The sequence below is a fragment of the Limtongia smithiae genome (assembly GCF_038497785.1).
Source record: "Limtongia smithiae strain NRRL Y-17922 unplaced genomic scaffold V1518scaffold_6, whole genome shotgun sequence".
In the NCBI taxonomy this organism is placed as follows: domain Eukaryota; kingdom Fungi; phylum Ascomycota; class Lipomycetes; order Lipomycetales; family Lipomycetaceae; genus Limtongia; species Limtongia smithiae.
Genome location: NW_027117627.1, coordinates 654,325 through 678,347, shown reverse-complemented (window position 1 = coordinate 678,347; position 24,023 = coordinate 654,325). Strand labels below are relative to the sequence as shown.

General features: G+C 56.2%; 14 protein-coding genes across 14 annotated transcripts; 9 read left to right on the top strand and 5 right to left on the bottom strand.

Annotated features, from left to right (window-relative positions):
* Positions 1-150: 150 nt before the first annotated feature.
* Positions 151-2,281, top strand: V1518DRAFT_417321 (GWT1-domain-containing protein). The gene has a single exon (XM_066904263.1). It carries the CDS (start codon positions 443-445, stop codon positions 1,865-1,867), a length of 1,425 nt encoding a protein of 474 aa, XP_066759565.1. The 5' UTR covers positions 151-442; the 3' UTR covers positions 1,868-2,281.
* Positions 2,097-4,115, bottom strand: V1518DRAFT_417320 (ubiquitin-protein transferase). Its single transcript, XM_066904262.1, has one exon. The coding sequence runs from the start codon at positions 3,847-3,849 to the stop codon at positions 2,245-2,247; it is 1,605 nt and encodes a 534-aa protein (XP_066759564.1). The 5' UTR covers positions 3,850-4,115; the 3' UTR covers positions 2,097-2,244.
* A 2,423-nt stretch (positions 4,116-6,538) lies between these two features.
* On the top strand, positions 6,539-7,474 carry V1518DRAFT_417317 (uncharacterized protein). The gene has a single exon (XM_066904261.1). It carries the CDS (start codon positions 6,767-6,769, stop codon positions 7,424-7,426), a length of 660 nt encoding a protein of 219 aa, XP_066759563.1. The 5' UTR covers positions 6,539-6,766; the 3' UTR covers positions 7,427-7,474.
* A 952-nt stretch (positions 7,475-8,426) lies between these two features.
* Positions 8,427-9,699, top strand: V1518DRAFT_417315 (putative methyltransferase-domain-containing protein; the record flags this gene model as incomplete). Its single annotated transcript, XM_066904260.1, has 1 exon — positions 8,427-9,699. Exon 1 carries the CDS (start codon positions 8,529-8,531, stop codon positions 9,696-9,698), a length of 1,170 nt encoding a protein of 389 aa, XP_066759562.1. The 5' UTR covers positions 8,427-8,528.
* On the bottom strand, positions 9,597-11,030 carry V1518DRAFT_417313 (uncharacterized protein). The gene is made up of 2 exons (XM_066904259.1): positions 10,243-11,030; positions 9,597-10,195 (listed from the first exon to the last, which is right to left on the bottom strand). Exons 1-2 carry the CDS (start codon positions 10,980-10,982, stop codon positions 9,745-9,747), a joined length of 1,191 nt encoding a protein of 396 aa, XP_066759561.1. The 5' UTR covers positions 10,983-11,030; the 3' UTR covers positions 9,597-9,744.
* Positions 11,031-11,085: 55 nt separating this feature from the next.
* On the top strand, positions 11,086-12,240 carry V1518DRAFT_373633 (uncharacterized protein; the record flags this gene model as incomplete). Its single annotated transcript, XM_066901436.1, has 2 exons — positions 11,086-11,963; positions 12,018-12,240. The coding sequence occupies 2 exons, from the start codon at positions 11,086-11,088 to the stop codon at positions 12,238-12,240; spliced, it is 1,101 nt and encodes a 366-aa protein (XP_066759560.1).
* Positions 12,241-12,344: 104 nt separating this feature from the next.
* On the top strand, positions 12,345-13,545 carry V1518DRAFT_373939 (FMN-dependent dehydrogenase; the record flags this gene model as incomplete). Its single annotated transcript, XM_066901443.1, has 2 exons — positions 12,345-13,238; positions 13,291-13,545. 2 exons carry the CDS (start codon positions 12,345-12,347, stop codon positions 13,543-13,545), a joined length of 1,149 nt encoding a protein of 382 aa, XP_066759559.1.
* Positions 13,511-16,582, bottom strand: V1518DRAFT_417308 (WD40-repeat-containing domain protein). Its single transcript, XM_066904258.1, has 2 exons — positions 16,138-16,582; positions 13,511-16,088 (listed from the first exon to the last, which is right to left on the bottom strand). Exons 1-2 carry the CDS (start codon positions 16,565-16,567, stop codon positions 13,663-13,665), a joined length of 2,856 nt encoding a protein of 951 aa, XP_066759558.1. The 5' UTR covers positions 16,568-16,582; the 3' UTR covers positions 13,511-13,662.
* Positions 16,583-16,734: 152 nt separating this feature from the next.
* Positions 16,735-17,404, top strand: V1518DRAFT_417306 (uncharacterized protein). Its single transcript, XM_066904257.1, has 2 exons — positions 16,735-16,874; positions 16,967-17,404. Exons 1-2 carry the CDS (start codon positions 16,772-16,774, stop codon positions 17,359-17,361), a joined length of 498 nt encoding a protein of 165 aa, XP_066759557.1. The 5' UTR covers positions 16,735-16,771; the 3' UTR covers positions 17,362-17,404.
* On the top strand, positions 17,405-19,105 carry V1518DRAFT_417305 (platelet-activating factor acetylhydrolase). The gene is made up of 2 exons (XM_066904256.1): positions 17,405-17,716; positions 17,775-19,105. The coding sequence occupies exons 1-2, from the start codon at positions 17,497-17,499 to the stop codon at positions 19,043-19,045; spliced, it is 1,491 nt and encodes a 496-aa protein (XP_066759556.1). The 5' UTR covers positions 17,405-17,496; the 3' UTR covers positions 19,046-19,105.
* A 20-nt stretch (positions 19,106-19,125) lies between these two features.
* On the top strand, positions 19,126-21,136 carry V1518DRAFT_284449 (FAD-binding domain-containing protein). Its single transcript, XM_066901068.1, has 2 exons — positions 19,126-19,403; positions 19,463-21,136. The coding sequence occupies exons 1-2, from the start codon at positions 19,205-19,207 to the stop codon at positions 21,025-21,027; spliced, it is 1,764 nt and encodes a 587-aa protein (XP_066759555.1). The 5' UTR covers positions 19,126-19,204; the 3' UTR covers positions 21,028-21,136.
* On the bottom strand, positions 21,017-22,054 carry V1518DRAFT_417299 (uncharacterized protein). The gene is made up of 2 exons (XM_066904255.1): positions 21,879-22,054; positions 21,017-21,828 (listed from the first exon to the last, which is right to left on the bottom strand). Exons 1-2 carry the CDS (start codon positions 22,035-22,037, stop codon positions 21,076-21,078), a joined length of 912 nt encoding a protein of 303 aa, XP_066759554.1. The 5' UTR covers positions 22,038-22,054; the 3' UTR covers positions 21,017-21,075.
* A 138-nt stretch (positions 22,055-22,192) lies between these two features.
* V1518DRAFT_417295 (DNA-directed RNA polymerase, subunit N/Rpb10) lies at positions 22,193-22,793 on the top strand. Its single transcript, XM_066904254.1, has 4 exons — positions 22,193-22,248; positions 22,303-22,361; positions 22,416-22,467; positions 22,519-22,793. The coding sequence occupies exons 1-4, from the start codon at positions 22,213-22,215 to the stop codon at positions 22,585-22,587; spliced, it is 216 nt and encodes a 71-aa protein (XP_066759553.1). The 5' UTR covers positions 22,193-22,212; the 3' UTR covers positions 22,588-22,793.
* On the bottom strand, positions 22,764-23,926 carry V1518DRAFT_427599 (transcription factor IIA, alpha/beta subunit; the record flags this gene model as incomplete). Its single annotated transcript, XM_066906048.1, has 2 exons — positions 22,764-23,858; positions 23,909-23,926. 2 exons carry the CDS (start codon positions 23,924-23,926, stop codon positions 22,764-22,766), a joined length of 1,113 nt encoding a protein of 370 aa, XP_066759552.1.
* Between the last annotated feature and the right edge of the window lie 97 nt (positions 23,927-24,023).

Sequence of the window (24,023 nt, the reverse complement as noted above, 5' to 3'; positions counted from 1 at the left end):
TGCGCGTCCTCTCCTCCATGTCGCACCTTCCGCCGACCGCGGGCGCAGGTGACCGTGCCGCCGTCAAGCACATGAAAGAGGAGTTCGTGTCGGGCCTCGCGGGCGGCTCGATTCAGGAGATCAACATCGTCACCCTCGTCGCTGTGGTAAGCATTCGCTGTTCTGTTGTTTAGAACGCGCAGTATTGCTGTTTCAATATGTGTGTTGCTGTTCTTCCGCTGCGCCAGCTGCTAACTATCCGCAGTCGTCGTACGCGGTCTGGTGCACGATCCAGACCCGGTTCGCCTTTTTCTGCAGCACGAGCACTAGCAGCACCAACGCAACCACATCCTCACACAGCATATACACGCGGATAGCCCAGTATGCCGTCGACTTTTTACTCAACTGGGTCGCTCTTCTCCTCGCGATCACAGTTTATGCCTCTCACCCGTTCGCTCTTAATATGCTGATTCTCGCACCGACGTGTCTCGTGGCCTTGTTCTGGCCCGCGCGACGCATAATCCTCAAGCGACACGGTATCCCGTCCTCGTCTTCAGCTGCCACAGTCCCTATCACGACCACGTCAACACAGGCTTCTCCTGCGCCGGCCATCGAGACGCCGCTCGAGGCTTACCTCCCACAGAAGCCGTTTCTCACCATCTACCGCGGAGGCATGATGGTCATCACATGTCTCGCTATCCTGGCGGTCGACTTCCAGATTTTTCCTCGCCGCTTTGCAAAGGTCGAAACGTGGGGCACTTCCCTTATGGATCTCGGCGTCGGCTCATTTGTATTTTCAATGGGCCTCGTCTCCGCACGCGGGCCGCTCAAGGACAGGTTCCTGCGGCGCACGCCGACGTTGCTCGTGGCCTTACGGAGATCACTACGCCAGACGACATCTGTACTGTTACTGGGTATGCTGCGACTGCTGCTCGTTAAGGCGGTCGACTACCATGAACATACGTCAGAGTACGGCGTGCACTGGAATTTCTTCATGACCCTGGGCTTCCTACCGCCGTTTGTTTCGCTCTTCAATTTCCTGGAACGCTATGCTTCGTCAAGTGCGCTTGCGCTTGCAGTCGGGTTTGTATACCAAGGCTTCCTGTCGTACACGCCGTTGGCAGAATTCATCCTCACAGCGCCGCGCACGAGTATAATTGCGATGAACAAGGAAGGCATATTTTCGTTCTTTGGATATCTCGCGATCTTCCTTTCTGGGCAGACCACTGGGCTGTACACACTCCCGTCTACCCCACGGTCTATTCGGATCCCATTCGTGCAGCGGTTATTAGGCCTCTCCTCGTCACAGTCGTCGACATCTATGGCATCGCTCTCACCAGCGTCGCAGCTCGCCACGTCGCGGAAAGCTATGCTGACGTATCTCCTGTTTGCTGGAGTGGCGCACACCACATTGTTTGTGATATGCACACACGTGCGAGGTCTCAACATGACCGTCTCCCGCCGACTTGCAAACTTGCCATATGTGCTCTGGGTCTCTTCGTACAACCTACTTTTCATCCTCCTGTACCTCCTTGTCGACATGACATTCTTTCCTGGCCCCAATTCTCACCATAACGCATCATCATGGTCCTCCTCGACCTCTTCGTCGCAGTCACCAACATCCGGCTTCTCACTCTCACCGTCTTCGTCGGCACTTTCAACTCCGGTTCGATACGAAGATTCCGTGCCGCGGGGACTCCAGGCCGTGAACGAGAACGGACTCGCCGTGTTCTTACTTGCGAACTTGCTCACCGGCGCGGTGAATTTGAGCATCAACACGCTTGAGATCCGCAACATCGAGGCGCTGCTTGTATTGATCGCCTATGCCGCCGTGCTCGCAGTTTTTGCAGGGTTTGCGAAATCGCGCGGCTGGAGGCTACGGATATGATCGGTCTTGGAGCGCGTTTTTTTTTTCATTTTCTCTGTTCTTGGTCAGCATCACTGTGTACGGCTTTTATATTTTCTTGTGGTTTTTTTGGTATTTATGCACCGGGTTTACTCAGACTCCTCTTTTTATGTCAATAGCGCCGGTATCTCTTTTGCACTTTGTGTTTTTATCCCTTGGTCCTCTTCCTCCTCCTCCTCTTCCTCCTCCTCTTTCATCCTCCTTCAGAGGTGTTCATTGCGTACGTTTTGTTCGCCTGGGCTTGTGTATAATTTGGCGGGATACTGCATGTAATTGTATAGCTTATTTTGTAATTACGACATGTTCACATCTTCAAACACGCCACAGAGAGTGATTCACAGACAATAGCTGTATATTGACTACCGAATCATCATTATCCGCGCCATATCCTTTCCCGTCCGCATACCATCAACCGCGCTGGAGACTTTCTTGCCAATCTGCTCAAACACCTTCCAGAACTTGAGGTTCTCGTCGCTAGCAACGGTCGCGAGCGTACTGCCGTCTGGCGAGAGCGCGGAGCCCAGGATGCGTGTATCATGACCCTGGATCTCGCCATTCTTGACAAGCGTGGGGTAACTCCACACTGCGAGGTTGTTGTCGGGGAATCCATGCGACGAGACGATTTCCTTGTATGTTGTGCTCCACTGCAGCGAGGTGACCTGCGCGCCGGCGTCGATTGTGTTGACGCGCGCGCCGGTTGTGCCGTTCCAGAAGTGGATCTGCTTGTCGTACGTGCCGCCACCGGTCGCAAGCAGGTTCATCTGCCACGGGCACCACGCGAGCGCTTTTACGGCGGCCTTGTGGTTGGTCTTGGTAAACTTTGGCACGCTCGCACGTGCATCCCAGATGTTGACAAGGTTGTCGTTGCCGCCGCTCGCTAGCTGTGTGCCGTCGCTGCGCCACTCGAGACCACACACCTCGGCTTCGTGGTTAAGATAAGACGACACCTTGTGCTCGGCGATGCGTACGTCATGGTTCCATATCGAGCCGTCGCGACAGCCAGAGGAGAGGATGTGGCGATCCCACGACAGCACGCCGACGCGCGCAGCATGTCCAGTCATCGAGCGCACCTTCGCCTGGTCCTCGATATCCCAGATCTGCACATCGCCGTCCGATAAACCGACAGCGACGTATGCACCGTCACCAGACCACTTTATCCCGGCGATGTAGGTATCGGGACTTGTGCGCAGCAGGCTGTTGACTGTTCCAGTCTCCGCGTTCCACACGTATAGATCCCGGTCCAAGGCGATGGCGACCTGGTTGCTGCACGACCAATCCAGCAGGTTCAAGTAGTAATCGTCACGAATGCCAGGTGCGTCGAGAATTCTCTCCGCACTCGTTGGTAGCCGCCGTCGAAGTTGTGCATTTGTGGCAGGCTTAAGCGGTCGGTTGTACTGCGACCGTAGATCTATGGGTTTCTTAGATTGCGGAGCCTCAGGCTTGAATGCGAGAATTCTTTGATTCAGCGCAAAGCCACATGCATCGGCGACAGATGACTGGTACGCCAACGCAGTAGCGTCTGGCCGATACCGAGACGAGTCGCCGCAGTCCGAAGCGCCGCTGCTCAGCAATGAGCAATCGTTGTTCTCGTTCTTATCAACGCGCGACATCGTCGTACTAGTGCTGCTTCGGCTGGGAATAAACCGATCTCGCTGTGCACTCGCCTTGAAGATCTGCTTTCTTGCTGGCCTTTTCGGCGTCGTTGAGCCTGATGGCGGCGCCGGTCCAGTACCGAACAACGTCGACTCGTGGTACGGCACGTCCATCCGCACTGGTGAGGACGTCTGCTTATGAATGCATTGCTTTTTTCCCAATCCAAGCGGGGATCCTTGCCGAGACGCAGGCTGCAACTGCGTGAAATGCCGGGGCGTCAGTGGAGACGATGCCAAACGTGGCTGCATGTAGGAAGTGCTGAGATCGCACGTGAAAGCGTTGGCGCGTGGCTTTGACGGAGTGCTGAACATTGCTCGCAAGATTGATTAAAAATAGTCCAATAATATGTGAGTTGAAATAGACGACGATAAAAGGTACGAGAACAACGAGGGCCAGCCACGATTGGTCAAGTAGAAGAGGTGAGTAAAAGGTTGGTGTTGCGAGAAGAGAACAGACCTCCAAAGACCAGCTTTGAGAGGTTGAAAACAAGACGTGGAAACAAACAAAGGCAAAGAAGAAAACGCAAGTGAGAGAAAGAGGAGAAGAAGAATGAGCGAGAGTGGCGGTTGATGTAGCCACAGGCGCCATGACCACCGCGCGCCGCTTCTGAGAGCACAATATTGACAGCATTCCGTATCCGGTTCGCAGCGTTGCTGCAGCAACCGTACTCATTAGTGTGCGGCTCGGTCTGAGGCTTGGAGTTGGGTGCTGATTTTAGATTTGAAACGAATCATTAAATCATCAGCATTGAGATCCCTGGGACGGTCATTTCAGACCTTTTCCTGTATTTTTCAGATATCTACTTATTGGCTCTGTGATTGTGTCTGGTAGTTATGTCACCGAGATTTCTGTTATTTGAGAGAAGCCGGTGCGCTGGATGTGTGATCCACTGGACAGTCGTCCTAGGATTCCTCCATTCTGATTGTTCACTGGATGCCTCTTCTGTCGCGACTTGGCATTTACTTGTCCTATGTTAGATATTCAATAGATACGCATTATGTGAATTATTGATATGCAGAGAGCGCGTCAAGACACTTCGAAAATGAGGCTTATCACATCTCGTAATAACTGGCAAGGGCATAACCTCACTTATATCTTTGCGACTGCTTTAAATACCCAAATTTATAACTAAATTCACCTGTCATGATCCAAATAGAGCGGAAACTTGATATTTTCAAATTGTGAGGTTGTTGATGTGTGTTACCCGCCTTTACAAACAGCTGTGGAGGGTTCAATATCACCGTTGCCGAGTGTTCGAACTGCTCGCTACCGCCATTGTCATGAATCGCTACAGTAGTTAATACGACTTCCGCAATATTTCGTAGTTGGACGTCAACACGCTGTTTAAGGAGTCTGTTAGGCGCCTGCCTTACGATGGCCGCACCACGAGGAGTATCCCGACCCTTAGTCAAGTTCCTGAGCAGATGCGCCCCGCCTGCGAAAACGATTGAAGTACCTTCTGTCTAGTTACCACAAGCAGGCGATGAGTCACAATAACAAAGTCTACGAGTGCTTAAACTAAAGGAAATTCTTTCCCAGATGTTTCCGCGCGAACTACGACGTGCGCGATAACAGTGGTGTACCGGTCATTTAGCGTATGGCAAGATGCTCAGATTACAGTAAACAGCTCTATCTCAAGCATACTCAGCAGCAGGTCAGCTAAGATACCGTACCCGAAGTGAGAGATGCGTTGCACGTCTCTGAATGGGGCACAAGCTTACTGAGTACACACTGTCAAGCCAACGACAAGAACGACGATGGCGACGACAGCGACGAAGTGTCACCAATGAGCAAAGGACTGTCTATACAGAAGCCGTCCGGGTACGTTTTTCCTGATGATGTCCCCATATTCAGTGCGTCAGTCCTGTGCGGGCACTACACGCAATCGTTGAGATCACTTTCTACCACGCGGTAACGCTCTTTGGCCCCTTCTACGCACAATCGACACCCGGCGGTTATGATATTCGCGTCAGTTCTGGTTTAGGAGTTGATGTAAGAATATAGCAATTTACTGCGGCTACTTATTGATGATGATGAGACGCCAACATCGCGTAGAGTAGCACGCGATGACCTCACCTACAGTCCGATCTGCAAATTGACGGGACTGGGGCACAGCTGCGAACTGAGCGGGATCTTCTTTGTTTTGAAGCTCACGAAAACTGGAGCCCGAAGGCCAACTGCGTCATTTCTGGCCTTCAGCGACCGCGGATATTATGACAGGGTGGTAGAAAGGGCATGAAGAGCGAAGGGCGCCGGAGGGCGAGGAATCCGTGTGAGCTACCGGCAAGGGAGAATTAGTGATATTTTTGCGGTTCAATCAACCAATATGGATTAAAGTATATGCGGCAAGGAGATAGAGATAGTTGCATATAGATAGTATAGAGGGCGGAGAAGATGGGAGCACGAAGAGAGAACGAGAAGAACATCTGTGGCGGGAGAACGGTAGGGCATATATCCTGCAGCAGGGACCAGTCAGAATGCGAGTACGATAGCGAAATGGACTGGATTGTTCTGGTCCGCGTTGGTAACGCGACTGCCGTGATCAGAACATTCCGCGACATCGGAATCTGAAGCAGATTAGCGATGTATCTTAAGAGAGCTGCACATCGCGAGGACTGACGATGCTGAGCTGTGCTGGCGATGCTGCGACCGCAGAACTGCATATCTGAGTGCACGTCGTATGCGTCCAGCAGTTCAGAGACACAGGAACATCGTAATATCGTACATCAGCATCAATGTTGACCCGGTGGAATCCGCTTGAACATCTGTCACCATTCAGGCGATCGATCACAGTCAAAGTTGGCAACATGTGTGTAGCATCTACACCGCGTGCGCGCAACTGGTGTGATTCAACTCGTAATATTTACCATAGCAGATCAGACAGATGATAACAGCCGGATAAGTGGCCGATGAGGGCGGTTCGGTCGCACTTAGGCGATTGTATACATATTGCTGCCCTGTACGTACATATTTACAAAGCAAGGAGTCCCCGCCGCCACTGCATGCAATACCCCAAACCACGATGGACATCCCCAAGCCCAACATCAGCGAGCTCTTCAAAGAGTTTCTCAAGTACCTACCTCTCGACGACCCATGGCTTCTCACTCCTGCAATCAGTCCGGAGCTACTGAGTCTAGAGTCCTGATCTGCGCAGACGAATAACGATCCCCCTACCACGTATAGTGTGCCCGCGACGAGACGTGACGACAAGGACAGCATGCACTACGAATGGCCGTACTTTTTACAGGTCCTCAGTGTCACTGGAACAGTTCTGACACGATTTCGGAATACACAGTGCCAGAGCTCATGCGGAAACTGTACACCGCAGCAATAGTCACCTATCCGGACACTGTCTATGGCTTCGATGTGGGCTACGCACGGTTCAGTCCCGAGAAGGTCATGGCGGTAGCGATTCTTCCGAGGCCAGGCATCGAGATTGCGTGGGAGTGGTGTCCGTCCGAGATGGCGTGGCTGTTGAACGATGTGCGATCGGTTGTGCAGGAGGACTGCTTCGGCGCACAGTGGCTGGATCCGTGGATCAGCGACTTTGAGATGGCGGTGACAGAGCCGACACGCACGCAGCAGACTAACCTGGATAACGGAGAGCTTGAGCACGAGTACAGGGAAGTGCTGTATTGGGAGCGGTACTTTAAGCAAATCACAGGCAGTCCCGGGACTGTACCCTGTTCCCTACCGCGAAAAGAGCCGGAAGCAGAAATAGATGACGAGGTTCAGATATATTGCAACTCCACTGAAGACGAAGAGGAGGTCACTACATCAGTACCGCCGTGGCGCGCTATCGCAGAGATATTTCTTAGTGTCGCGGATGCGGTTCCGAATGATACGCATGTGCGACGGCAAGAGCTTGTGAATTTGTTTCTCGAATAACTTCGACACTCGCTGTAGCTAGCTTAATATTGCAATCAATGCTATGACAAGTGATGAATAGGAGAAGACTAGCGTCTATACGATATCTGAAACATCAGACCAACAGCTATTCCAGGAGCTGAACAGCACATATGACATGCCAACATACAGGAAACATGTGCACATGTGCACATGATGCATGCGTTATGTATCTGTATTTACGACGGGTGTATTAGCAGATTGCGAGTCACGGATTCATAAGTCTTGCAAGATGTCCCTGTACCACACCCAACACCGGCACGTCGGAATTGCAAAGAACGAGTGTATCCCCAGCTCATGTTATTTCACACCGAGGCGGAACGGTTTGGCCAAAGCCATCTGATGCTTGGTTATGCCTGGATCATGAACGATGACCAGTCTGTCGCCTACAAGCTGTAGACATGCGGAGAACAGCAGCTCCGCGTATAATGTGCCAGCCGCATGGGCCGCGGCTGAATTCAGGCACGCCGGGAAGTGCCGCCCCCTGACTCGCGTGCTCCCAAGCGGCCAATGGCTCGGGAGAACACCTTAAACATGAAATATGTACGAGATTTGGAGGACTCCAGCTAGTTAGACAATTAAGTAATTTCGAAGCTTTGATCCTACTGTGCCATAGTTGTACTCCGCTGTGATCGAATGCTGTGTTGCTTAATTGCATCGTCGCATGTATCGCGGTCAAACAAGTTCTCTGTACGCAAGGTCACCGACGATAGCAAATCCTACGATAATGCTTTAATCAGCATATCTGCAGACTAACAAATTGATCAGTTGTACATCCACGGGCATTGAACTTAAGAACCGAGTACGACTTCTTCTCCATCAGCTTGAGGGTGAAGCATGGCTTCACGGGTGTTGGCAAGTGAAGTGCTTGTAGAGCATGATGAATTAAAGATGATCAGTGTTTCCTTCAGAAAACTGGATGTAACTTGCGAATCGCACTGTGTTGGCTGTTGGTCTGCGTTCACAATTTGCTGAGGGAGCCATCCGGGTTCCGGTGGAACTCTAAAACGCTAAATTGAAAAAGTCTACCTTCGCTTCAGGTTAAGACCTCTCCCCGACGACAAATCTACAGAGCCACACGGCCATGGCGTCTCTCAACTCATCTTCATCATCATCGTCGTTGTCCTCGCACTTATCTTCACCAGCAGCGACAAGCGGCTTCACGACTCCGCTGAGTTCTTTGGTCTCAATTCCCCACACACTCCCCTCCCGCGTGTTCGCGTCAGGCGCGGTTACGCATGCTTTGGACTTGCCGCCTGTCAAGTCATATCCAACCGCTGACGTACTTCTCAGCGTGCTAACGCTATACGCGAAGCGCGTGCGGAGGAATTTTGGGGATAACGAGGAGGATGGTACGGAGCGAGCGATACCTGAAGGCTACGTCGACTGGCTCACACGCCTGCTCGGTTCGGGTTTATCCTGGATCCGCGCACCGGGAAGCAGCTCCCCCGACGACGACGCGAGCGAGGAACTACGCGAGCGAATACTCGACATCATAGCGACCCGCATCGCCGAGCGCAGTGGGCGCACAGGGGCGCCTGATATGGTGCGCGAGTTCGATGTGCCGGGATTGAAGTGCAGTGTTGTGTTGCGCGAACCTAGTTTGACGGCGGACTCGTTGGGGTTGAAGACATGGGGTAGTTCGCTTGTGTTTGCGCAGTTGTTTCGGGGGCCAGCGACTGCGGCGAAGGGAGCATTGCAGTTTGAAGGCGGTGAGCGAATACTGGAGCTTGGATCCGGGACAGGGTTGGCTGGGATTGTGCTGTGCGCGCTGGGTTACGCCGTCACGATGACGGATTTGCCAGAGATCGTTGCGAACTTGGAAGATAATGTGCAGACCAATGGGGCGCGCCTGTGGTACGACGACGACCGCGAGCGCGCAGAGGTCGCGGTGCTCGACTGGACATCCCCGGAACGCAGCCCTATTTACGGTCAAAAGTTTAAAACAGTTATCTTCGCTGACATCGCGTACTCGCACGAGCAACCCGCTCTTCTTTCACGCGTGGTGCCGCTGTTCCTCGATAGTGCATCGCCAAAGGCGCAGGTCGTTGTGTTGCTTCCATTGCGTCCTGCGTTTGCCGACGTGCGAGCAAGTTTGTGGACTGCGCTTGATGGGATCCAGTTCGCACCTGTGCGTGGCGGATTCGAAAGTGGGTGGGATGATTTTGGAAAGGAAGAGTATTACTGGAGCATTTGGCGGCCTAGAGCGCATGTAGACAGAGGGATAGAGATGAATATAAATACATTGCCGTAAACCTCCCGTGCACTATCATACAGGTACAACCAGCCACCACCGTCACCTAATTTGGAAATGGATTTGTGTTACTCAGCACGACAGTGTGCCGCTCTCGTGAGATGTAACCCTTCATGCGTCCCTGGTATATCATGACTGCTGCCCAACACTCAACCTGCTCCTCGTCGACGTCGACTCCAACAAACCGAAGTGCGTCCAAGAATGCAGACGTGGGTATCCGCGTGCTCTTCCCTAGCGCCCTGTAGACCTGCTCGAATAACCGCGGCCGCACGATCTGCGACCGCACGCGGAGCATTGTGAGGTATATCCGTCGCACGACGAAAACGCGCTCGCGTCCGGCGAGACATGCATCGAAGGTACGGAGGTCGCCGCGCTTGGCCGCGCGGAAGAGGTCTTCGTAGAATAGGCGCAGTTTCGGGTAGGCGAGCCAGACGCCGGATTGGGGGAATTTGTGGTGCAGGACGAGTTTCGCGGGAATGAGGTACAGGAGGATAAGTCTGCGATCGTTAGTGGATTCCAACAAGGGAGCTGAGCATAGGCGTACTCTTGATTGATGCGGGCATTCTTGTGACAGATGTTAGCGGCCATCTGGAGTTCCTCGACGGCTTTGTCGTAGTCCTGGTCCATGAAAGCCAGAATACCGAGGTAGTATCGGACGACGACGACGTGTGCTTTAGGGAAATCGTTCAGTCGCGGGAGATCTCCGACACTCGCAGATGAGGTGAGCACACGGACGACGGAGGTCGCGAGTGAAATTGTGCCGAGGGAGAAGTAGATCTTGAAGAGCAGCCCGACGAAAAAGTAGACCCCCCATTTGCGTGAGCGCGCCACCACGGTCGAGCGGTCGTTCAGGCACACTGTCAGCGCGCGGTTGATCGTGCGCGCCGCCTCTTCCAGCTTCGTCGAGTCCTTCGTGCGCATGGCCGCTGCCCGCAGATCAGTGGCCGCGCGCGCAAGCACGTCGACGATCCAGCGGTCGTTCTTCTCCGCAATGCGAGACAGCAGCGTCGTAAACTCATGCTGGGCTTTGTACGCTGCAAGAAGATCGTGTGTGACATGCGTCTCGTACGCGGCGGTAAGAGCGACGATGCTTGCGTTCGCCCAGGCCTTGTCTTGAAAAACGCGGGCCGCGGTCGTGTGGATGGTGTTGTCGTCGAGGCCGCCGGAAAGAGAAGTGACAAGACGCACTGAACTTGGCGCGTTGATAGCGAGCAGATCGCAGAGGGCCGCGGTGTCCTGCGTGCCCACGGCGGCGTCGATGCGGGCGAAGTACGCGAAGGCCATGGGCGCGGTGAACTGGTGATGGGGATGCGACCGCTGGCGAAGTTGTTTACAGGTTTTCTCCACGCTCACGAACCTCCACCAGCATCCTCACCACCACCGCACAATGTCCATCGACATCTCGTGGTCCTCGATCGATCCAGAGGAGCACGCGCGCATCTCTGCCGGAGTGCGTGACTTCCTGGACGAGCAGTTCCAGCGCCTGACGCTGCCTTCCTACATCGCGTCCGTCTCGGTGCTCGCGTTCGACATCGGCTCCGTCGCGCCCGAGATCGAGATCAAGCATATCGGTGACCCGTATCCCGAGTTCTACGAGGACATGGACTCACCCCCGCCGCCGCCAACATCGCCGCCGCCGTCGACTGCGCCGTCGTACGCCTCGCTCGCGCCGGCGACAGGGGGGAGGTTACGCGCCACGACGCCGAACATACAGTTCTTCCACACCGTGCTCTCGCCGCCGCTCTCCTTCCGCAGCCCGCTACAAGCCTCATTCCACTCGCTACCTGGTCTCATCACGCCTCCCGCTAATGCGTCGCTATCGTCCCGGCGTAGCTCGGAGCTGGACCAAATCGGGGTCGACGACCTCGACATCGACGACGACCTCGCGGACGACGCGTCGACAACCGCTCCGCCGCTCTCGCCCTTCTCCACTGGTCCTGCAGCATCCGCTATGTTCTCCTCTGCGCCCGGCTCTGGCGCAAACAGCGCGACACGTTCTTCACGCGCGTCGCCCGCGCCGTCGCAACCGCCGCCGTTCTCGGTGCGTGAGGAGGACATCCAGTTCCTGCTGCACATACGCTATGGCGGCGACGTGCGGATTGTGCTCAGCGCGACACTAAATGTGAACTACCCGTCGCCGGGGTTTCTCACGCTGCCAGTGCGGCTGACGGTGTCGGGCGTCGAAGTGGACGCGATGGCTGTCCTAACGCACATTGCGCACCGCGTACACTTCAGCTTCATCAGTGACGTCGGCGGCGGATCTACGTCCGGGCAGGGCGGAACAGGAACCACGAATAGCAGTGGCAACAGCGCGAGCAGCGGGTCGTCGTCCGCGACGTCGCCGGCCGATGGCGGACTGCCGGCGTCGCACCACTTTGAGGTGCTGCGCAACATCCGCGTGGAGTCAGAGATCGGCGACCAGGCGGGAAAAGGCTCGGTGCTGAAGAACGTGGGCAAGGTGGAGCGGTTTGTGCTTGACCGGTTGAGGGCGATAGTGCGAGACGAGTTGGCGTGGCCGGGCTGGATCACCTTCCAGTATTGAGCCGCACTGTCCGCCCCCCTCGCTTATCACCACTACCACAACGCGATACGACTTCTCCTCCTCGATATTCGCCGAATACACTTCTACTGTGGTCCTTTGTCACCATGGCTCTCTTCAACGTCGACGACGTTGAACGTGCCGCCGCTGCGCTCACCGACAAGATGACCTGGGACTTCTGGGCCGGCGGTGCCACCGATTTGCTCACCGTCGCCGAGAACAAGCACGCCTATCTCGATTACCGCATCCGTCCGCGTTACCTGCGTGATGTCGAGGCCGTCAACATTTTACCCCGCGTGAATCTCTTTGGCAAGTCCTACGCCGTGCCTGTCGGCTTCGCACCTTCGTCCATGCATAGGCTCGCACACCCCGACGGTGAGCTTGCGACTGGCGCGGCGGCGCAGGCGCGCAACTGGCCCATGGCGATCTCGTCGTACTCCACCGCGTCGCTCGAAGACGTGCGCGTCACCGCACCTGACGCGCTTGTGTTTTTTCAGTTATATGTGTTCAAGAACCGTGACACCTCGCTCGATCTCGTGCGCCGTGCTGAGGCCGCAGGATTCAAGGCCGTGCTGCTTACCGTCGACTCGCCGTACCTCGGTCTGCGCTTTTCCGAGCGCAAGAACAAGTTTTCGCTCCCCGCTGGCGTGGAGCCAGGAAACTTCTCTGGCGGGCGGTATGCTGGGCCGATTGACTTCTCGGTCGAAGCCAAGAGCAAGAGTAAAGGGCCGGGCAAGAACGACGATCTTACGAAGGAAGTCAAACCAAACGTGATAGATCCCGCGCTGTCGTACGCGGATATAAAATGGCTTAAAAGTGTGACCAAGATGGAGGTCTGGGTGAAGGGTATACTCACTGCTGAGGACGCCGCCATGGCGGTCGACGCCGGTGCAGATGGCATTTGGGTGTCCAACCACGGCGGGCGGCAATTGGACGGCGTGTTACCCACGCTGCATGCACTACCAGAAGTTGTTGCCGCCGTCAAGGGACGCATCCCAGTGGTGTGTACTCCTCTCTCTCACTTCCCACTTCTCATTCCGCTAACTTGAACAGCACATGGACGGCGGTATCCGCCGTGGCTCAGACATCTTCCGCGCGCTCGCGCTCGGCGCGGACTTCGTGTGGATCGGCCGACCCGTATTATGGGGTCTCAAGCTTGACGGCCAAAAGGGCGTCGAACTCGTGCAGCAATTCCTCGAGGACGAGTTCAGACTCACACTAGCTCTCGCAGGATGTACAGACACGACACAGATCGCAAAGGAGCATCTCGCGCGGCGGAATACTGCAACGGTGTGGTCGAAGTTATAGACTGTGTATACATGGACTTGCTAATAGTGATCTAATGACTGAATTAACTACTCCCAAACTTTTGTTCCATGTCCGAAATCATGCCCTTGTAAAATCATACAAAATCTCTAATGGCTCCTACTTCTCCATGACGTCCAGCAATCTATCAAACATGCTCTCGAGGTTCCCGGTAGCGTACTCGGGCCCGTTGAATACGAGCTCCGACACCGTATTCGCGTTGAGCAAAACACCCTCGCGCGCAGCGCCACCGTCGCTAGTTGCTGCTTCCTGATTCTGGATGGGCGGAGCGGGGGTTTCTGACACGGTGAATTTTCCACCCGGACGATTCAAAATCGCAGTAACGTCAACCACAGCCTCCGTGCCATCAATCTCCTCAATCGTGTTCACGGCGGTAGCGGCATCTCGCTCCGGCGCGGAAAGCGTGTATATCATCTTATCTGTATCCAAAAACGTAAACCTTTGTCGCCTCCGAGTGCTACTGGGTACACTGTGCACTGCAGCGATGGGCCGTGAATGCGCGGTCACATGTACGGGCGTGGGCTTACCACTGCGTGCGTCGAATATGAAAACCCGCGCGCCGGGGCCGGTGGCGGAGTCAATTTTGTTCACCGCGACGGCGAAAAGTGCGGATGTCGTGGACAGGTCCTCATCGGGGGAGACGGTGTCGAGTGTGGAGGTGGCAGGCTCTGCATACGCGACATGTGCGTGTTGCACGGCGTCCGCGCCGGGCGTTGATAATTGTGCTGCCCACTTGATCCCGTGCTTCAGAATATTGTACACTGTGACCCGTGCCGCTGGTGCCGAGACAGCGGTCAATAGCGTATTGTCACATATGTTCAGTGACTTTATCCTCCCGCCACCGAATACGCCAGATATATGGCGTACGAGCTCGAAGCCAGGCTGGGATTTACTCGGTGCGGAGATGAGAAGGACGTCGCCGTCGCGCGTGGAGAGGGCGAGGATGCTGCCGTCTTGCGACCAGGAAAGACAGATGTTGTCGGATGTGTCATCGATTGGGGAGTCGGTATCAAAGTCGGTGGCGGCATCGGGAATCGAGGTGATGTGGCTGCCATAGTCGTACGAATGCGCAAGGGGAGGGTACATAACCTGTCGTAGTGACCACTCAACCTGCCGTCCTTGCTTCTTCGGCGTACTCTCCACAATCCGCTGCACGCCGCCACGCGGTCGCCAGAACCGCAACCCGCCATCACGACATGCTGTCACGAGGGCGCGCCCATGGTACGCGGTCACAGGTGCCGCGACCATTGCGACAACACGCACATTCTTGCCGTGCGGATTCGCAATCCGGCTCACAAGCTGCCAATTCGGCGTCGCAGAGGGTTCGTCCACTGGTGACGCGGGCACGAGACTCCAGAATTTGAGGTCTGTGTCCACGTCACGCGCGGAGAGTAGGCCATCGATGGGCTGTGATCGGGTCTCATCAAATGTCGCCATCCACACCATCGCGGCCGCGGCGCAGGACATTGTAATCTGGCGCACATCCGGGTCCGGGATCTCCTGTTCAAAGAGCACCTTACCAGGCTGCAGCGCGCGCGCAACAAGGTGTAGTCCGACCTGCTCGTTCTTGGCCGCGTCATAGATCTGCACTTGCGCGCCAGTACCTGTTGGTAAGTACCAGTACGGCCTGCCCACCTCAGTCCGACCGCATCTGAATGAGTGCACGGCGGATGGATACACGGAGTAATTCGGAACCGGCACTTTCGAGTTCGCTTCGTGATACTTCGAATATAACCGGTGCGCGGCCTGAGCTTCCTTTGCAAGATCGAGAAGACGGAGGGACGCGGATGTGAGGTAGCGCTTGCCGGAGTATGTCGCGGACGAGAGAGAGAGCGGGGGGAGTGCCACGTACGCGGCGCGCACACCGGAGACTTGCAGACGCGCGTCGAGGTCCGTCGCGGCAAGAAGGATGATATCGTCGTAGCTTGTGTTGCCGATAGCGAGCGCGAAGCGGGTCGACGACTCGTCGACTACCACGTTTGCGATAGCGCCTGGTAGACGAGGCAGGTATTGCACGTTGCCGGTTTCCAGCTGCCAGAATAGGAGTACCTTTTCATCACCACCGGAAAGTAAGTACTCACCGCCCAGCGAGAATGCAAGCGAGCGCACGGGGTCGAGATGCCATTTGAGCGTCCGCACAACGTGCGCGTTCGCGGAACGGTAGTTCAGTGGTTCTGTTACGGCGGCCGAGTCGGGCTTCTCGCTCTGTGGATAGTACAAATCAATCACGCCGGTGGTGGAACCGACAGCCACGACGCCAGTATCAGAGACAGCGACGGTAGCCGACGCGCGGGAGCGCTCGATTGTGGACAAGCTCACCATCGTGCTGGTGTCGGCGTCGAAGCGGCCGATCGTAAGTATCTCGCTTGCCTTTTTTTTGTCGGTGGCGGCGAGGACGAGGGTGGAGGAGAAGATGAAATGGGATTTTGAGTGCGACAGTGCAAAGAGGCTGGCGTTGGTGACTTTGAGAAGAGCGTCGGCGGCAGGCTCTGTTGTGGTGAGATCGACAGTGATAATAGAGATATCTTGCATTGTTAGGTGGGATCGGTAGGAAGTAGACGGTGAAGAACGTACCCCTGTCGTTGAAGTTGTCAGACACGGCTAGCACGCAACTATGCTCACGTATGCGAATGATGCGGTGCACGCGGGCGACGTTTTTGAGCTTGACCACGGTCTTTGTGTTTGCCGCCCAGTCAACCATGACGAGCACGCCGTTGCGCTTAGCGATGCACACTTTCGTTGTGACTGCCTCATCCTCTTCCACCAATGTCATATCAACAGCAAAATAAGCTTCCTCGAGGGGTACATGCACGAGACATTGCCGCGTCGCGACGGCGTAGAGGCGCAGCTCGAGTGCGTGCAAGACGAGCAGGGACTTTTTGTCGGGCGCGAAGAGCGGCGCGACGGAGACAAGCACACCACCGTGCGGTGCAGACAGTAGCCAGTCTGTTCCCGCCTCGGAGCGCCGCCTGTGGCGCTGGGCGGAGCGCTTGCGGTTGACCATTCTGTGGTTTAGATGTGGTGAAATTGGTGGAGGCCAGAAAATTTTAGACTAGTCCCAAGCGCCGCACGTACAAGGTTTGGAGGTGTAATGTGACTCGGATGTGATCAAGTGACTCGTGCAGGGTCTTCGGTCACGATAAGACTTCTTCTCTTGTCCATCTTCCTTGTGTCGTGCCTCCTCAATTGCGTCGCAGAATTGCCCATCATGGCCTCGTATCCTATCTTCAAACCGGTATTCCACCTATATATCAATGCTGAGAACAGCGAGGTCGTCAGCACCTTCCAGGACGGCCGTCCCGGCAAGCGCAGTAAGTGATCGGAGCAGCGTCGGAGAGCATGGCCCGCTCATAAACGAGCCATTGAACATCCAAAGTCGTTAAGAACACGCTAATACATCTAGTTTTTGTGCAAATCCACGAGGGCTACTGCGACTCGACTGACGAAGCGTATCCTTTCAACATCAAGATCAAATCCGGCACGAACTGGCTCTTTCTCTCTCCTGACAACGTACTGACGTTGGATGTGCGCCTGCGCGCGGAGACACAGGACGGCCATGGTGTGTACATCCACTACACGGGCTACACGAAGCCGACGCCAGCGATGAACGCTGTATTTGATGGGTCAGGGTCGACTATGGACTTTGGCGAGACGGAGTTCTTCATCAAACCGGAGATTGAGACGGATGCGGTGAAGGAGGGCTGGGTGAACAACAAGTACCTGATCGGTAAGGGACGCTTTGTACGGAATGCGGCGGGCGTGATGGGCGCAGAGTACTACATCTCGATGTGCATGTAGAAGCGTAGACAGAAGAGAACTGAGCCGAGGCCCAGCCCACCGCCACGCACTTCGCCATATTACACGTATACAGTATATATAGCACCACCTTACGACCCACTTTCCTCCTCCTGTTCCCCCTTTCCTCCAGACGCAATGGGCCTACTCACGCCTACACTTCCGCCCTACCCCGGGCCCTTCGCCGTTGGCACCGTCGAGCTCGAGGTTCCTTGCCCCGTCCCAAAGGCCTTCCCCGAAATCGATTCCTCCGTCGACACCCTCCTCTTCCGCGTCTTCTACCCCGGCGTCGCGCCCGCCGACGGCGCGGGCATGCATCCGCACTGGTTCCCTGACGACCGGCGGACGTATCTCAAGAGTGAGTGTTCACACTGGTTTGCGCGTGCGCCACTATGGCCTGCTGATCGCGTGCGCAGACTACATCACCTTTCTCGGCTACCGTGCCTCCGTCGCCTCCCTGCTCTCCCGAGTGCCCTACATCACCGACGCGCTCATTCCCGCCTGGGAGAACATCCCGCTGCTTCCGCCACCACAGACCGTGCCTGACGCCTCCTCCGCCGCCACACCGCCACCGCCAAAGAAATGGCCCGTCGTAATCTTCTCCCACGGCCTCGGCGGCACGCGCAACGCGTACTCGCAGTTCTGTGGCAGCATTGCGTCCCACGGCCACATCGTTGTGGCCCTCGAGCACCGCGAGCACTCCGCGCCGCTCACGTACGTGCGCAACTTTGGCGCGAAACCCGGCGAACCGACGCGCCGCGAGGTCAAGTTCGTGCGCATGATGCTAGTCAATGAGGTCGCGCGCCGGCTACGGACCTACCAGCTCGTGCACCGCGTGCACGAGGTCGTCTCAGTCGTTAAGGTGCTACTCGACGACAACATCGAGTTGCACCCGGAGGTGCCATTTGACTGGGCGCAGGTCGACACGCGCAAAGAAAAAGTCATCTACGCCGGCCACTCCTTCGGCGCTGCTACCGCGGTCGCCACCGTTAAGGGCGTGTACAACTTACTTGAGCTGCTGCACCAGCACAAGACCGCCCCTCCGCCGTCGAACCAAACCGGCCAAGAAGAGGTCCCTTCGGACTACAAGCTCGACGCCGTAGACCGCGCGAACGAGTACCTGCGCGCACAACCTGCGGCCGCGCTATTGCTGCTCGACGTCTGGTGCCTGCCTATATACGAGACCATGGCGATCCCGCTCACGGTGCCTGCGGTCGGGATCATGTCGGAGACGTTCTACGCGTGGAAGCCACAGATGAACCTCGTGTACCAGCTGCTCTCAAACTCGTGCGTCCCAACAGAGCAACAACCGAAGACCCCGCTCTCGCGTGCACTGTTCCTTGCAAAGCCCTCCGTGCACCACTCGCAGAGCGACTTTGGGTTGCTCTTCCCCACCGTCACGCGCTACGCGTTCAAGCTGTCGGACTGCACTTATGAAACGCAGGCCGCAGTGATGAGCATGAACGTGTCAGGCTGCACTGAGTTCCTGAAGACGCTTGGCTTCACTGAGTACGATGTTTCCGAAGAGCATGAAGGACTCGTACGGACACAGTCGCGTGAGGAAGTGCCGTCGCAGCCTGACAAGGTGCTGAGCAAGGGCTACGTGGTCGCGGGAGGAAAGCAGCAGGGCTGGTTGAAGCTGGAGATCAAGGACGACATCACCGTCGTTGACATTCTCAGCGACTAGTACATTATCCACATCTGTAAATACAATAGAAGTACATATACATCCGCCGGAAGCCTGGAATAGGCGGTGCATAAAGTTAGTTCACGCTGGGAACTCCACCCCGCACTTCCCTGGCACAGCTTCCCATCACCTTCCTTACCACCTTCCTCCAAACGCACAATGTATGCCATCCCGCGCCAGGCCTCGCGGCGATTGTGTCTAGCCTCGCAACGTCTAGCCACCTCGACTGTGCGTCGCCTTGTGTCGACGTCGCCGCACGCGCCAAAGGGGAGCACACTCAACAGCGATGCGCCAAAGCGGCCGTCCCCGGCGATGATCAAGGAGTTCAAGCGGCGCCAGGCGATTCGTCTTCTCGTCAGTACGTTTGCTATCTCATTTGCACTGCTCTATGCTAACCAACAGTCATCTCCGCGTCAGCGGCGGTGGGCTCGTTACTGAGCCAGTTCATGAGCTACGACCTCACTAAGCGCGCCACCGAGGTGCTAGCCGACAAGGGCCTGTTCGAGACCAGCACGACTCCGCTGGCCCAGATCTCTGTACCGGTCTACGCGACACCGACAGAGACGGCACTCGCGGTCGCCGAGATTACCGCCGTGCTCGGAAAGGACGCTGTGTCCGCTGTCGCGGACGACATCGCGCGGCACGCAGACTCGGCGTGGATCTCGCACCACGCCGAGCCGGGCCAGCGCCCGGACGTAGTCGTGTACCCGAGTTCGACAGCGGACGTCTCCAAGATGATGGTGATCTGCCACAAATACAGAGTCCCGGTTGTGCCGTTCTCGGGGGGCACCTCGTTGGAAGGACATTTCATCCAGACGCGGAACGGCATCACGGTGGATTTTAGCCGGATGGGGAATATCCTGCAATTGCACGAGGCCGATCTCGATGTGGTTGTACAGCCATCCGTCGGCTGGGAAAACCTCAACACGTTCCTGCGACCGCACGGCTTGTTCTTCCCCCCGGATCCCGGCCCCGGCGCCGAGATCGGGGGTATGATCGGGACGGGCTGTTCCGGCACGAACGCGGCGCGCTACGGCACGATGCGCGAGTGGGTTCTCTCGCTCACCGTGGTGCTCGCCGACGGGTCTGTCATCAAAACGCGCCAGCGCCCGCGCAAATCGTCCGCGGGGTACAATCTCACGAACCTATTCATAGGGTCTGAAGGCACATTGGGGCTTGTTACTGAGGCTACGCTCAAACTCGCTGTGCTCCCGCAGCAGGTTAATGTCGCCGTCGCCACGTTCCCGAGCGTCAAGGCGGCTACCCGCGCGGTGCAGGACATCGTGAAGGAGGGCGTGCCTGTCGCGGCGGTGGAATTGCTGGATAAGGAAATGATGGCGTGTGTCAATGCTGCCGGGCAGACCACGCGCACATGGCGCGAGCAGCCAACGTTGTTTTTCAAGTTTGGCGGTACTACATCCGGTGTGAAGGAGCAGATCAAGCAAACCAAAGAAATCACAAAGAAAAACGAGAGCGATAGTTTCGAGTTCGCAAAGAACGCGACGGAGTCGGAGGAGCTCTGGGAGGCGCGCAAAGAGGCGCTGTGGTCCACACTCGCAATGGGGGGGGACGAATACACGTGCTGGACGACCGATGTCGCTGTGCCCGTCTCGCGGCTGTCTGAGATCGTGTCCGAAACTCGCGAGGACATGGACAGAAGCGGAATTCTTGGCACCATCGTTGGCCACGTCGGCGACGGCAACTTCCACGCGTTTGTGCTATACAACGACAAGAACCGTGAAATCGCCGAGGGCCTTGTACATAGGTTGGTCGAGCGCGCGATCGCGATGGAGGGCACCTGCACCGGCGAGCACGGTGTCGGGCTCGTCAAGCGGCCGTACTTGGAAACCGAACTCGGCGCGACCACGATCGATCTCATGCGCAAGATCAAAATGAGCCTGGACCCGCTGCGGCTGCTGAACGCGGACAAGGTGATCAATATTGATCCGCAGGTGGATCTGCAGAAACTAGTTCATGAGTGATGCATATGTACACAATAGAAACCCCTAACGCCTTTTCCGTTCATTTGTTCACTCTCCCTCCTGCTCGAGTTCTCGACGCGCTTGCCACTCCACGTATCCGCGCGGTAGTTTTATAGTAGCAGCAGAGCCAGGAACATACCCATCCACCGTCTCTTGCTGCGTTCGGAAGGTCCGCAGCTTTGCGGCAGCTGTTGTGCGTTCAAAGACTCGAAGCTCGCTCATTGCGTCTTCGAGACCGAGTTCCTTGTGGTGTTGGAGTAATTTTATAGCAGTTTTGTTACGGTCAGTATCGTCGAGTTCGTTGTCGAGGTCGATGTCGTCGGCGGTTGGTGTAGCATCAACCGCGGAAGCGATGGGTACATTGACTGGGGGCTGGTCCTGAATCGTCAGCGCTGCCATCGCCGAGCGCACCACGTTGTCCGCAACCACATCTTTCTTCGCCTGTCCTGGCGCTTCCGCCACAAGCTCATTCAACAACTTCACACTCCGCTCCCACTCTCCCTCGCCGTAGTGCAGCCAAGTTATATCCATTCTCGTCCACACCGCGTCCGCTGATAGTTGCGCGCGATATATAACTGACGCTTGGAAATGCGATTTGCAGCAGAATCTGGCTAGATACGACGATGGGGAGGGCGAGGTTGTGCAGGATGGTGGGAGTGGGTATGTGATGCGGAACATCGCCTTCGTACTGCCGCGTGGCGTGGTGGTTGGGATTTCGGCGCAGGTGGGATAGCCACAGCGGTGACTCACGTTGCGTTCGGCAATGACTTCGTCGTAGTCTATGGGTGTTAAGAAGCGTGCCTGCTATGGTTAGCCATGTACTTGATTGTAGCTGGTGGTCGATGACGTACAGAGAACTTGAGAAAGACGTCGTCGACGGGATCTGTCAAGAACTCGGTCAATAGAAGCACCAGCGCATTTGCTTGCGCAAGTGGCACAAGTCCGGGTGTGGCATAGCGCCGGAGCACGCTCTTCTCGAACAGTTCCAGACTCGTCTCCTCTGACGGCATGGCTTCGTCGTGAGAAATACGGTGATGGCCATGAGCGGAGTCAGTTGGCGGCGAGTGAGCCGCACGCCTCTCCCAATGCACACAGATCTGTGCGGTTATGCTCACGTGACGCATTCATTTTCCCACAGAGAGAACTTCATGAAGTGTACGCCACTGCAGCATATACAGCAGCGCCATGATTATCCCCGTGCGATGCTTTTCCTGCGGCAAGGTGTGTACTGTACCGAAGCGCTGTGCGAGTACAAGACATGTTGACTGGGAACAGGTCGTGGGCGACAAGTGGGAGACGTACTTGCAGTACCTCCAGAACGATGTGTCGGAGGGGTATGTTCACCCCCTCCTTTTTTTCTGGATCTTCGTGCTAATAAGTTTTCACAGCGAAGCGCTCGACAAGCTTGGACTTAAGCGGTACTGCTGCCGTCGCATGATCGTATGTTCCCTTTGCACGCATAGAGGTGTACAAGGCTAACCCTCCCTACAGCTCACGCATGTCGACTTGATTGAAAAACTACTACGGTACAATCCGTTTGAGAAGAAGGACGCGTATTAGATTACGAGATTATGAGTTTGTGTAAAATGTATGATATGGCATTGTTGACATTATTATTATGCTCGCGCGCTCTACGAGCGGTAAACATTCGTGCAGCCCAGTCCGATATAAAGAGAGAAAAAGCAGTCATATACAACATTTTTTGAGCTTTTTTGCTTGTGTGTGCGTGCGTGAGTTCACCACTCGTACTCCCCGCTGCCCTTCCCAAAGAGATAATCTCGCCCGTTGACGTTGACAACGCCGTCCTTGAGCACGCACTTCCACTTGTTCTTGGTGCGCTGCACCTTATCGTAGAGACAAAGCATGAGCATGCCGGCATCCTCGCCATCGTCGTCATTTTGCGAGTTGATCTCGTCGTCGGAGTCATCTAGGTCCGAATTGATCGCATCGGAATCGTTGCCGTTTGGTGTTGGGATGGGTTGTGAGACTGAGTTGTTGTTGCGACCCATGCCGAGGTTATTGTCGTCCTCGTCCTCGTCTTCGTCATCGTCATCAGAATCGGAGTCCATAGGCCCGTCGGTTTGGGAGAGTACTGTGAATGTGATTGTGCGGTTGTGTTGTCGTGCGGTGATGCGAGGGGTGTTTGTTGACGATGTCGTCGATGGCGCCATCGACGACGCGCCGTGGTGTCGTAGTATGTGTAGTTCCAGCAGACGATCCACGTCCGCAGTACTCATATTGCTCACAGCGCCCGGCGTCGGCCCGTCAACCTGCGCGAGCCGTCCGCCGCCTGGCAGCATCAGCCCGCCGCCGTTCCCAGCACCACTCCCATCATGCTCCTCATCCAGCCCGGCGCGCTTCATAACACCCTTAATACTCTCGTCTGCAACCGCGGCCGGCACCCGCTCCTCGCGGGCGAACTCCTGGATCTGCTGCGCGGCGCGCATGGCCGCCATCGCGGGGTTCGAGAAGGCATGGGGCGCGGTGGAGATGGTCGGGTAGGACACCGGTTGCAAGCCTGGCGGAGATGCCATCTCGTACTTGACGCGCGCGCCACCGTAGGTCGCGTGCGAGGCCACTGCGGCCTGAGCTGCGGCAGTGTGGGCAGCGGCGGCTTGTGCTGCCGCTGCGGCGTGCGCGTGCGCGGCAGCGGTGCTGGCGGGAGAGGGCGGTTCGGGGTCCCAGGGGAAGCGCGCGGTGCCGCTGAGAGAGAGCTTTTCCTGCCATAATAGCTGGAGCTCACGGAGGGTGGTGTCGTCGATCCCGGCGTCTTCGAAGTCGAGGCGGGACATGTTGATGACGTCCTCGATGACCTCGCGGTACGTACCGCCCTAGGAAGTCAGTGGGGGACTCGCATTGTCACGACAGATAAGCGACTCACCACTAAATTGTTCGACATGGGCGCGGAGACGGCACAGAGGGCCGGAGGTTTCTGCGTGGAGGGTACGTGAAGCGGGTGGCGGGGAAGAACGCGAAGAAGCGCTCGGGAGCGGACT